The sequence below is a fragment of the Nesoenas mayeri genome (assembly GCF_963082525.1).
Source record: "Nesoenas mayeri genome assembly, chromosome: 8".
NCBI classification, from domain to species: Eukaryota; Metazoa; Chordata; class Aves; order Columbiformes; family Columbidae; genus Nesoenas; species Nesoenas mayeri.
In genome coordinates, this window is record NC_137554.1 from 5150205 (window position 1) to 5162241 (window position 12037).

At 42.2% G+C, this 12037-nt stretch overlaps 1 protein-coding gene across 1 annotated transcript in view; it reads right to left on the reverse strand.

Moving 5' to 3' along the window:
- HMCN1 (hemicentin 1) overlaps positions 1-12037 on the reverse strand; it is a gene marked incomplete at both ends in the record, with an annotated part of 184042 nt that overhangs the window by 59222 nt on the left and 112783 nt on the right. The window contains 5 exons of the mRNA XM_080348671.1: positions 3290-3403; positions 6986-7153; positions 8423-8704; positions 9316-9477; positions 11215-11337. Coding sequence (XP_080204797.1) covers positions 3290-3403; positions 6986-7153; positions 8423-8704; positions 9316-9477; positions 11215-11337 — 849 coding nt within the window. The remainder of the gene's footprint in view (positions 1-3289; positions 3404-6985; positions 7154-8422; positions 8705-9315; positions 9478-11214; positions 11338-12037) is intronic.

The following is a 12037-nucleotide window of genomic DNA, read 5'->3' on the forward strand; positions in this document are numbered from 1 at the left end:
AATGGCATCAGTGAGCATTGCTTACAACCAGTTTAAATACAACAAAGGTGCACTCAGGTTACATCTCAGCACATGCTTCCCTGAAGCACATCCATCTACAAACTGCTCAGATTTACCAGGAGCAGGTCCAGAGGTGAGGCAGCGCAGAGCCAACCTGCCCGTACCACCCATATCACCCTCCGTTCCGCACCCTTAACCACACAAGTACTCAGCAATGCTCATCTCACTTCATCTGCAGAGCTCCAGAGTTACTCAGGGTGCTGACAACGAGTATGGTCTGTAGGGCAGGAGTCTGGTGTGAGGTCAGTAGGGCAATGGTGATGAGCACGTTGTTCACGAGGCTGTGTTCGGTTTTATGCACCAACAGGTATTATAAGTTTGTATACGCTTTTATCTCCCATATTAAGCAGCAAGTGATTTATTTGTTCAAAACCATGTGCTTAAGAGTTGCTTTTTTTTCTGGCAGTAATTGAAAGCATCTATCTAGTACTCCAGGAACAGAACTATTTTAAGTCAGCTTGTCTATTCACGTGCCACATAGGGTTTTTTCCTTAACAGTACGCTCTAAAGCAATGCAACAGCTTAACAACAAGTGAATACTGTGTAAAGGCATACATGTATTTTATGCAAATACAGCTAATTCTCTACAGGCAGATGAACAAACTATATAGGTCTAAAGGCATCTTGCTATGGTACAAACTATGTTTCTCTCGGGAAACAGAAGACAAAACCGTCCCCTTAAAATACCTACCCACCCCCCAAATAGCTAACTCAAGGAAACTCTTACTGTACACCTGATCACTTGGTGACCTGTTTCCAAATAATCTTGGTCAACAGGACATGACAGACTAACGTGCTGTTGGACAAGGGAGGCCAGATTATTGATGTGTTGGTGAGGAGCTGTGGTGAAGAGCTATTTCTTTCACAGCAGAGGCATTTGTAGCTTTAGGCTAAATGAAAGTGGCACTATAAACCGAAGTACCACAGGTTGAAAAGGAGGCCTTTATTTTTAAGAAAGCAAGCTCAATCTCCAAGAAGTTCTGGAAAGCTTTGTAATAAAAATGTCAATAAAAATAAGAATTGCAGTAACATGCAGAACTCATTATCAACAGAGAAAAACGATGTTACGCTAGAGTTTTGATGCTAACGAATGGTACAAACTAGAGTGAAGAAGACATAAATTCAAAGAGGTCTGCATCTCCTTTCACTGGAACGGCAAAGTGTGGCTAAAAGTTGGCCTGTGAGCAGGAGACACAGAGCGATGTGGGTTAGTGGAACGTGGCATGTCCTGGCACGCTCACCAGCTTCTGATGATCAAATTCCCTGCTGTGACTGCACAAGCAGCACAAACCAGACTTTTGTATCGGTTCTGGTGTCCAAATGGGATGGGAAAAAGACACACCAACTAGTGAAGGATTTAGGGGAAAACACAACCTAACATCAGAAGGTTCTGGACTTTTAAGTCAGGCCAAAAGTTACGATTCATAAACAAACAGAGCAACTCAGCACTTTGGCCTCAAAATAATACAGTCAGATGTCAACACATATTAATTTCAGAAATATGACAAAGCCACACCAAACGTTTTTCAAATATATAAATACTGTGCTTATTGCACCATGCTCTCCATGCAAACTGGCTCGCCTGTTGTACCACCTGTCTCTGTGCAATTCCTATTTACAGTGAGCCAGTGAATATTCCGTGTCGCTATCAGGTCACATTCCAGTAACTTTCCTCTAAAAAGACAACAAAATTACTGGGGGGAGGGAAGAGAAGACTGAACAATGGAATTTTCCACTTAGTCCACTTGAAATCAGCTTCACTGAGCTTTTTTCGTCAAGGCAAACAAAGCCGACGCAGAGATTTCCAGAACCCTCATGAACACCCTGCAACTAAAACCCTCCAAAGAAAACAGTAGAACAATGAACGCTTTTCAGTGTTTATCCTGCTCTTCCATCCTGCCAGCCTGACACTTCCATGAGCTCATCAAATAAACACGAACTGACACGAATGCGAGTTATCATTTCCAGGCTCAATGTGCCTAAGTCAGCGGAAGGCGAGGAAAGCGGAGGGTGCTCCGTGCCTTCGAGAAAAGGAACTTACAGGAAAACTCTGCGCAATAATGCTATAAGACAACCTACATAAGGCCTGGTAATTATTGAGAGAAATAACAAATGGTTACTAAACCAAAAAGCAGTATTTTCTGGGGAAAACACCATTTAAAAAAACTAAGTCATGTGATGAAATTACATCTTAAGGGTTCCAAATAGCCACCTAAAGAGTCCGCTGTACCAGTCCTTGTCTAAAGACGTTCGCACGATCCCCCACTGCCGCGCTTGGTTTATATGCTTCACAATACCAATCCCTTTACTGACCAAAGGTTTCCACTGGATCAGAGATCTCTGTTTTGTAAAAACAATTCCAGCTCAGTCGTTAATTTCTCTTTTGGCTTTACCTTCTTTACCTTTCTCTTTGGCTTTACCTTCACATCTTTCGTTGCAACAGATTATTACCGCGATGCCACCCAGCTACATATATGATACCTATTGCTGCACAATGATGCTGCTTTTAATTCATGAGTATTGTCACATGGGGTTGCACCTTTCTGCATTTGAACTTTAGATGCAACAGGTTTGTACAATATCCTATAGTTTCCTGGGGACGTAGTTTTTTTCTGACTTAAACCAGCTTAAATTCAGGCTAGTGCCAAAAGAAAGAGCATTATTCCCCTGACCACTCTTGTCTTTCTTCTTTCACCAATACTGGCATCTTTGTGCCTTGTGGTGAACCAGCAGGGAACTGGTCTGCCTGAAAACGAACCTGAGCAGGAAAAGACAAAAACCCCACCTTTCCACATCACCTATAAACTGGATCACCTCGTTCATCACAGCCAAGGGAGGGTGAAGCTCTGAGCAACAACAAACAGGAGAGGATGAGCGCCCAGCTATCAGCATCCCCCAGACTTCTGTCCACCTGCAATAACCACCCCCCTGAAGCCAGTTCCACTCACACAGCTCCTTTTCACAAGAGAAACAAACCAACCACAGAACAGAAGCAGCTGCCAGTTATTCCAAGTAATGCCTGAATAATCTTAACTTTAAAAACTAAGCAAACAGCAAACTCGCATTTAGAAGTACCTTCTCTTTAAAACCTGACTTTTCTGACCATGTTACCAAATGTATTTTTTTTTCCATGAAGACATACGTTTTGGCATAATAATTTTGAAAATACCAGTGAAGTATACAGTAGACCCCCTTATAATCTACTGTAACAAATTTATCATGTACTTACCTAGAACAGAAAGGTCAAAATCCTTGCTGGCCTCTCCGGCAGCGCTGGTCACCACACAAGTGTACCGACCTTCGTCTGCCACGCTCATGTGCATCAGACGCAGCGTCCGGCCCCCTGCGGAGAAACCCAGACCATGTACTGTTGTTACAGCCAAATCATCTGTGCTAACTCTTCATTTTTTAATGTTTTGGTTAAATTTACAGCTGTACATCTTTTAAATGTGGCCTGGTTTTTAATGTGCTTTAAGTTGCTCAACAAACAGTAAGAGAAGTGACTGACTTTACCCCTACTTCCACCATTTCTGTTCATCTGCTCAGGTCGTCAGCTCCTCAATGCTTTCAGAACTGTGCTGAATATTGACGATATTCTTTGAGTCAGTAACTTCCAAACTACCCTGACATATCCCCGTTTGTCCCTCCAGAAATTACATTTAATTGAACTTTGAGGCACTCAGATGTTTTCTGAGAATTCTGGTGGGAGTCAGAGACCAACTGGCACAATCCCTGACAACTTCAAGACACATCTGTAGAGTTTGTGCAGAGAAAATCAAACCTACTCCACAGAGGTCACTCAAATGACCCACGGGGTACGACACACATGGAGTTAACTCACTGCTCAGCACCGACACCTTGCATGTGGCAGGAACCCTGTCTGCAATAAGCAGGATTTGTGCACATACTTCCATGCAGAAAATGTTGACAGAATACAGTGTTTCAGTCAGCAAGATTTTTGTTCATATGAGTTCTTTGCTATACTGAAAATCTAGGTAACTATCCAGGAAAAATAATAAAGCCTTATTAGAGTTCGGGGGGGGAAGGCGGTGGTTTACACATAAAAATAAGTTTATTTTTATGAATATATACAAACCCTTCATAAAGATGTTTGCACGTGTACAGATTAGGAATAAAATTCCACTTCTCTCTCCTAGCATTTGTACTAATTGTGCCATCAATAATAATAACAGTACTGGTTTACATGTAGCATATTTCTCATAACGCTACAGCAGAGCGGTTGTCAGAACACATTTGCATGGACATCCTAGTTTAAAAGGAAGAAGACTGGCAAGTATGGTTGATCAAAGGACCAAAAATATCGTCGCTATGCCATAAGCAGAGTAACTTCTTTTTGCTTCCCTTTTGGCAAAGGAACAGCAAAACCACCATTGGTGAGCACTGAAGTGTGAAAACAAAAGTGGTGACCATTGTTTAGCCTTTCCCATGTTTGAAGGAAGAAACTGCTGGCTGGATGTTCCTCTGCCCCAGGACTCCTAGCTGGAGGGAGTGTGGTGAGGAAGGCTCTGTTCTTCCCAACTCCCATCCGCACACCAAGCAAAGCCATAGAAGAAGGAAAATGAAGCTGATATGTGCCTGCAGGAGACTGCAACTTTCTGTGGCATCACACACCATAGCACCCCACAGCTCCAGCGCTGAGCCAGGATACGGCTTTCTACATTTAGCTAAAACTTAATAAAAGCTTTTCTCCTTCCTAAAGTGTAATGCATGGTGTGCCAGGAAAGCAGATGTGGTATAGTATATATATATATTTTTTTTTTTTTCCCTTTTTTTTTTTCCCTGAAGTATCTGTAGGATCTGAATTAACAGACTAAAAGTTGCCAGCAGTGTGTCCACACATTTAAATCATCTGCAATGCCAAGTATGTTTTCAATCAACAGAACCAAAATCCTGCTTTGGCAAAGTATTTTACCTCATAGATTAGTTGAAGAGGGGGATTTTGTTGTTGTTCTTGCTGCTGTTATTTGTTGGCGTTTTCTTTTTAACAGATGCACAAGCACAAAGTTCCAAATGCCATGCTGGTTACAGTTCACTACCACAACATGCGGTTGTCTAAAGAACTGCACGAAAGCACCAAGTTTGCTGGAAAACAAAGCACGGAGTTCTGGCCTGTTTCCCCACTCCCACTGCAGCTAACATCCAGAGACAATAAACAGCTTTTTGTCTCTCACCCTTCCTGACTCTGCAATCCGGGTGGTGATATTAGTGTGGGCGTAGAAATCAACAGATAGAACAGAAACAAGCCCAGAAGAAATTGTTTTGTTGATGGCAACTTCGCACAAAAAGGAATGCATACCAACTCAGTCAGATTTATACTGGATAATAATCAGACACCCACTCCTTTTTCCACGCTCCATACGTACAAATGGGGAAACGAAAGATGGGACTACTAGATGTTGAAAGCTACGCTGCTTAAAACAATCCTGAAAGATTCCATCTTCAAATCCCATCTTAGCTAAGCTTCTAACCACCTTCCAGTTCCTCTACTTGTCCGACAGCCTGCTTGCGTTCATGCTGTAGAATGGCTTGGCTGTGCACGGTGGCTATGGCAGAGCATTAGAAACTTCATCAAAACTTATTTTCAGGAGGTTTCTGTGAGAGGCAAATCCAAGATCAAAGAAAATCTCAGTTGTCTTCTGTACATCTCAGTTGTAAGCAGACAATTAATTCTACGCATTGCACACAGCTGATCTCCAGACACATGAAGCCAACAGACAACATATTGTCCACTTGGCACGCATTTTCCATTTGCAACCTCAAGAGCTGCTAACTCAGTTCTCTGATGGAAACGCAAAGCTTTAATGTCCCTGCAGCTGCCATTCAGGTACTCTCACCTCCCAGTGGCTTTGCAGGACAATGGGTTACAGGAACGGGTACTGAGCCCCCCCTATTTCAGTCACCTCTGTCAAATACTACTTTTATAAAAAGGCACCTGAACTAATTCTTCGTAGGTTATTCCAGCTTGAAAACAGCGATCTCTGATGAATCGGATCTGTATCTCTGCTTGCCTATCATAAGTTTCTATGCCTATCATAAGTATTCTAACTCCAGCTCTTATTAGATGACATTCTGAAGATCAGATGCAATTAGCTCCAAGGCCAGAAAGTATTTACATGCATTAATTAGAATAATATTTTTACGGTGAGGGTGGTGCGAGCCTGGCCCAGGTTGGCCAGAGAAGTGGTGGATGAACCATTCCTGGAGACATCCCAGGCCAGGCTGGACGGGGCTCTGAGCAACCTGAGCTGGTGAAGATGTCCCTGCTCATGGCAGGGGGGGCACTGGGGGAGCTGGGAAGGTCCTTTCCAACCCAAACTGTTCTGTGATTCTATTATTAATTTCCAAGGCTCATGAACAGGTTTCCTTTTGGTTTTATATACAAACACAGAAAAGAAAGATGTGGTTTTTTTTCTTGTCATACATATTCATTCTCTCAAAGATTTGTTGGTTTTAAAGGGTAAAAATAACTATGAAGAGGAAGAGACACAGAAAACTAATCTAATAAGAGAGCTAATGCAGTATATGTGTTGGCAGTGACAAAGCAAGATGTTACCACCTGACATATTTCTGGAAATAAGCACTGGACTAACATACACCAACACCCACAATCATGGCTTATTCCATGTCACAGACCAAACAGTCACCAGGCCTTTGGTGCACACACATACAGTCTGGCAACAGCTTTAAGAGTTTACATTAGCTCTTTGCCCAGCACTTCAGCAATCTGAGCCCATTTACTGAAAAGTTCAGCATTGAGTGAGTTTCCCGTCTCTCCTTGTCTTTACAGATCATTAAACCAACCTTTCTTCCATGTGAAATACCTGCACTAGAGATGCAGAGGGCCCTTCACCTCCTTCCCCCCCCTCCTTTTTTAAAACAAACAAACAAACTACAGCTTTTGTACCTGAGAGGATCCGCACTGAGTTGTTTGAAGTGACAGGCCATCCGTTCTTGAGCCATGTTATTGCTGGCAAGGGAATTCCTGAAGCTTCACAAACCAGAGAGATGGGATTCTTCTCCACAATGCTGATGTTTTCAGGCACCCGCAGGTCACCAGCAATACTTGGGGGAACTGCAGAAGCAGAGTAGAGAAAGGACACACTTCAAAACAAATAAAAATGAATTCTCAAAACATTGTCATCCAAATAGTAACTCATGGAAGCTACGGTAAGTTTGGTAAGTGAAGAGCAACAAAACTGAGACTTTTAATACTGTATATTAATGACAAGTGCCTACTGTGTAACTGTGTTCATTCAGTTTTATTACCTTTATTTGATGGCTTAAGATCTCTAATAAATAAGAGCTTATGGTATAATCGTTCTCTCCATTCTATGCTGTTACAATTCTAACTCTCAGTGTCTAATGAAAGACCAGGGAAAATCCTAACACTGACAGAATTACAAGCTTTTTTTAACAGCAAGAACAGCCCCCTGTTAAAATAACTACCACAAATTTATTTTTAGCTTTTCTTTGCTAGGAATAAGAATATTTCCACTTTGGAAGTGGTTCTGCAGTTCATCCTTTAGAACACAAAGCCTGAGGTCAAGAATTGATGAACATTTTCCAGCACTGAGTAGCTTCAGGAGGTTTAAAGGTTCTTTTTACTACCTAAAATTTTCTATAACAGTACAGTAAATATTCCAAACAAAAAAAAATACAGAAATAAAACTCGTAAATAATTTTGGCCTCTTGTTTTGAATAGTGAGAATTCCTGGCTTTACTTTCACAGTAAAACATGAATATTCAGTGTTCAACGAAGTATCAAAAATTCATATGCAAAATAATTACAGTGGCTGTAAAGTAATGGGATGTTCTGATTAATACCATCAAGTCAAATTATGGAGATGAATTGTAGTTGGAGGTACCATCTTTAAATTCTTCCAGCTGTGCATAACCTGAGAACTGGGTAGTGAAGATACTGGTTGTCCCCAGGTAACTGTCCCCTGGCTGTGGCCACTAGCAGCGTGTTCTCAGTTCAACCTTCATTTCTATCCCCACAATAGAACACTGCCCACCATGATGCTTGCATCAACATCATATAAAATTACATCATATCTGGTTTTCTCCTCTTAGGAGATGGAGCAACTGAGGGTGGATTGGTATTAACAGGGACGGAGGTAAGATTTTTAAATACTCAGGAACTATAAAATTGCATTTGGACTTCTGTACCACTGCAACTGAAGCTGCATCACTGATCTGCAACTGAAAGGGCACCCCATGCACAACCTGCAGCAGGTCCAGGCGGTGACTTTCGCTTCACAACTATTTCTTGGATAGCCTTGGGTGAACTTAAAGGTCTAATTTGTTTCTGTTATGCCTGTCCCAGTTTAGATCTACCTACCATGAACGTTTAAATCGTATTTTCTGTCAGACAGCCCTGCCACGTTGGCAGCAACACAGACATAGCGGCCGGTGTCTGACACTTGCGCATTTTGCAGTTGAAGAAGGTGACCGTCGTGAAGTATCGCTATGTCCCCTCCACCGACCAGCGTCCGGCCGTCCTTCATCCACGTTATTCCTGGTTCTGGAAAGCCCTGGGCCTTGCACTCCAAGGAAACTGCATTTCCTTGGGTGACGACAACTTCTGATGGATGGCTACCGCTGTTTAATATAGTTGGCTGAACTGTGAAAGAAACATAGTTTAGAAATCAACTGAAAGCTACATTTCAGGATCTTCATCTGGCTCTGAACAGAACAACAATCAAGTTTCCCAGATCAGCATTTTCATACAGACCAGTTATTGCAGGTTATGGTTGGGAAATCAGTTCGGGGCACTCTGCAATTCACAGCATTTTCCACAGGACCAAGAAAAGACAAATAACCTCCCGGCAACCCATAAAGTCAAATGTTTTTAAAAAAGAAACTTACAGGAAATTTTTGAAATGCAAATAGGAGAAAATAAAATACAAAGACTGCATCAAATTCTGTCAATTCCTATGGATTTTTGAAGATTTTCATGGGATTGTTTCATAATACCTGTTTTTATTCCTTACTGAACACAGAATTTGCAGTAAAATTGGAAAATCTAAGTTCAAGGGGTATATGCAATGTCTTGGTTCAAGCTCCAAGTCCTAATTACCCAGCTTTTACTCAACATTCTCCTTGGAGTACCCTAAAGTTGTTCTACAGCTGGACAAAATCTTGCAGCCTCACATCACTGTACCGATAGCACTTTCAAAACATAACTATTGCAGAACTGGTAAACTATGAGCAGGAATGTTCACGGTAACTTACTGTATACTTGCAAACTGTATTCTTTCTTTGCACTTCCAGCTACATTCGAAGCGATACAAACGTAAGATGCAGCATCCGACTTTTCAGCAATTGAGATCTGCAGCTGTCTGCCTCCAGATAATACCCGCACCCTTCCCGAAAGGTCTGCCAGGAGCGGAGAGCCTGCAAGAGACGTTCTTTCAGATAACAACACAGAAAGGGTTCATCCGCTTGCTCGGGTGGTGTGAAGTTCCCTGGCTCATTTCAAAACTACTGAGCTGCACAATTGTCCAGTTTAGAATTGCTCTATCAGAGTCATCCGGGAGATAAGAAGCTTCACGCAAGCAGATTCTGAGGATTTCCCGTATTAATTGCTGACTTCACGACATACAGTAACCTGAGATAAAGCACAACAACTCCTACCACACTCACATCCATCCAGAAAGTCTTGGACAGTCCCACTGAGCAGCAAATTCAACACTTTGTAAAATCTGACACATTGTCCAGCGTAGAATCTGCTCACCCAGCACAGTCAGTGCTTAGAAACACATCATCTAGTCTTCCCAGCCAGCCTATCTGTGCATCGTGCATTGCACAGCTCACGTGCACAGACTTCTGCCCCTCAAATCCTCAGCAGAAATGTGACAGCAAAATAATATCACATTCTCTGAGCAGAATGTTCAATTATAGAGACCTCAGATTAGGCAATTCTCTTCATTTTTACAAACCACAGTGAGACTTCATGACAGAAAGGATACACATGCCACTGAGAATTTTTACAAGCTGAATTTTTGTTTTCCCACTTGTGCATTTAATATCCTCTCTATGAACAAGTGCACCAGACGTCAAAGGTGATCAAAAATCTCGCTCCCAAGCAACATTCAAAATTGCGCTGCTTTCTAACAGCCTTCCAAAGTTTTCTAACAGGTTCAAGTTTCCTTTCTGCCATTGAAATGTATACACTGTAGCCTTGTAGTAGATTATTACAAAACATCATACAATGCCTTTTTGGCTTCCAAGAGACTGGGTTTAAAAAGAACTTGATAAACTTCATCTTCTCTGAAAATTGTATGCATTAGGAAAAGTGTTTTGTAATTAAAATCTGCTCTTTCCACAAGCCAAAACTAATTAAGGTGGGCACGTACCACACTGAACTGCACTGTCTAGAAAAACACAGGTGAATAGGTATGAATGATTAATGACACAAGGATTACCACACTGGATGAGTTCAGTATCTTATTTTGTCTAATGTTCTGGCTTCAACAGTGCCCATGTTTAAATGACTGTCCTAAAAATACCTGCCTTTGCCTACTGATTCATAAGCAGGTGTTTGTCAATGTTACTTTAACCCCTAGAGCAAAAAGGTGTGCAGACTACTCTTAAATATTAAGATGGGATGAGAGAAAGGTTCAACAAATCCCAAAAGCAATTACTGCAGCAAGATGTGGTTTTATCATTTGGTAGTATGCCATGGCTGCAAATTTTCAAATAACCCAGAGGATAAGTCTATTTTATGCAGCTGATGACAGGGCAGAGATGTTTGGGACTTCACAGCGCTCACAGCCCTGCCGGCTGCAATCCACAAATAAGCCTTGATGCCTTCTCACTGCACCGTAGTAAATAAGCACATCGAGAGGGGTTAAGTGCTTCACTAACCTGTATGAACCTCCCGTTTTCAAATCAGCTCTGGAATCTCTGCACTGTGTTTCTCTAGCACATCTTTTGAAACAAGGACATCTAATCCAAGAAGAGGTGGGAGAGAAGGGAATCATCTACTACTGCAGTTCATTTTACACAGTATCAGGACTGTCCGGATACCTGCATGCTTGAACTGCTCAGAGCACACCATGGGAAATGTTCACAGGAAAAAAAAACCTGGTAGGTCAGAATTATCACATTTTCTTTCTAAAACAGACTTACCATTCTTTTCCCAGGTGAGGCTGGGTGGTGGAATGCCACTGGACTCACAGATCAGGCTTATCAAGCTCCCTTCAATTACTGTCAGTTGGGAGATGTCATCCGAGCCATAAATACTTGGTGACACTGAAATGAAATGCCAAGCTATTGTAACATTTGAAACAAAACATTATCAGCCAACAGAAGGACCCAAATGACCCTCACACAAATTTGTCCCATTATGCTCTGAAGCAATTACAAGGATTGTGTTCCCTCGCTGGCAATGCAGACCAGACTCTGGGTAGGGAATAATCTTCTTGCAAGTGGCTGCATCTGTCCTTGAGCCCCAGAGGCCGATGGCACGCACAGCCTCTGCTTCTGGCCGACTCTGTGAATTATGTAAGCTGACTCCAATTCTAAGAGCCTGTCTTAATCGTGGCTCACAAATGCACAGATATCATCATTAGTCGAAGTGGTTTTTAAACTCAGCCCAAGTTTTTCCTCTGAATTTTTCCTGCAGCGACGCGCTGGCTGCCACATCCAGCGCCAAGGAGCCCGGCCCTTCCATTGCTCAGCTCGGCTCTACATCACCCTGTCTGTCAAACACACAAAAGGGACTTTTGTTTGCACCATGATCCGAAAAATCCTAAAGACCTTCATTTCAATCGCTAGGGAAGGGATCATTTCCTTCTTGAAACAAGGGAACCGTTTTCTGCTGGTGAAAACAGGGCAGGCAACACTTGAAAAAAAGCAGAGGGTAATGTAGGCTGAAAATGGTGAACAAAATCTCACTAGCGAACTTATCCAGCATATTTTTAATGCATGTGGCAGTGAACAGCTTCCCCTT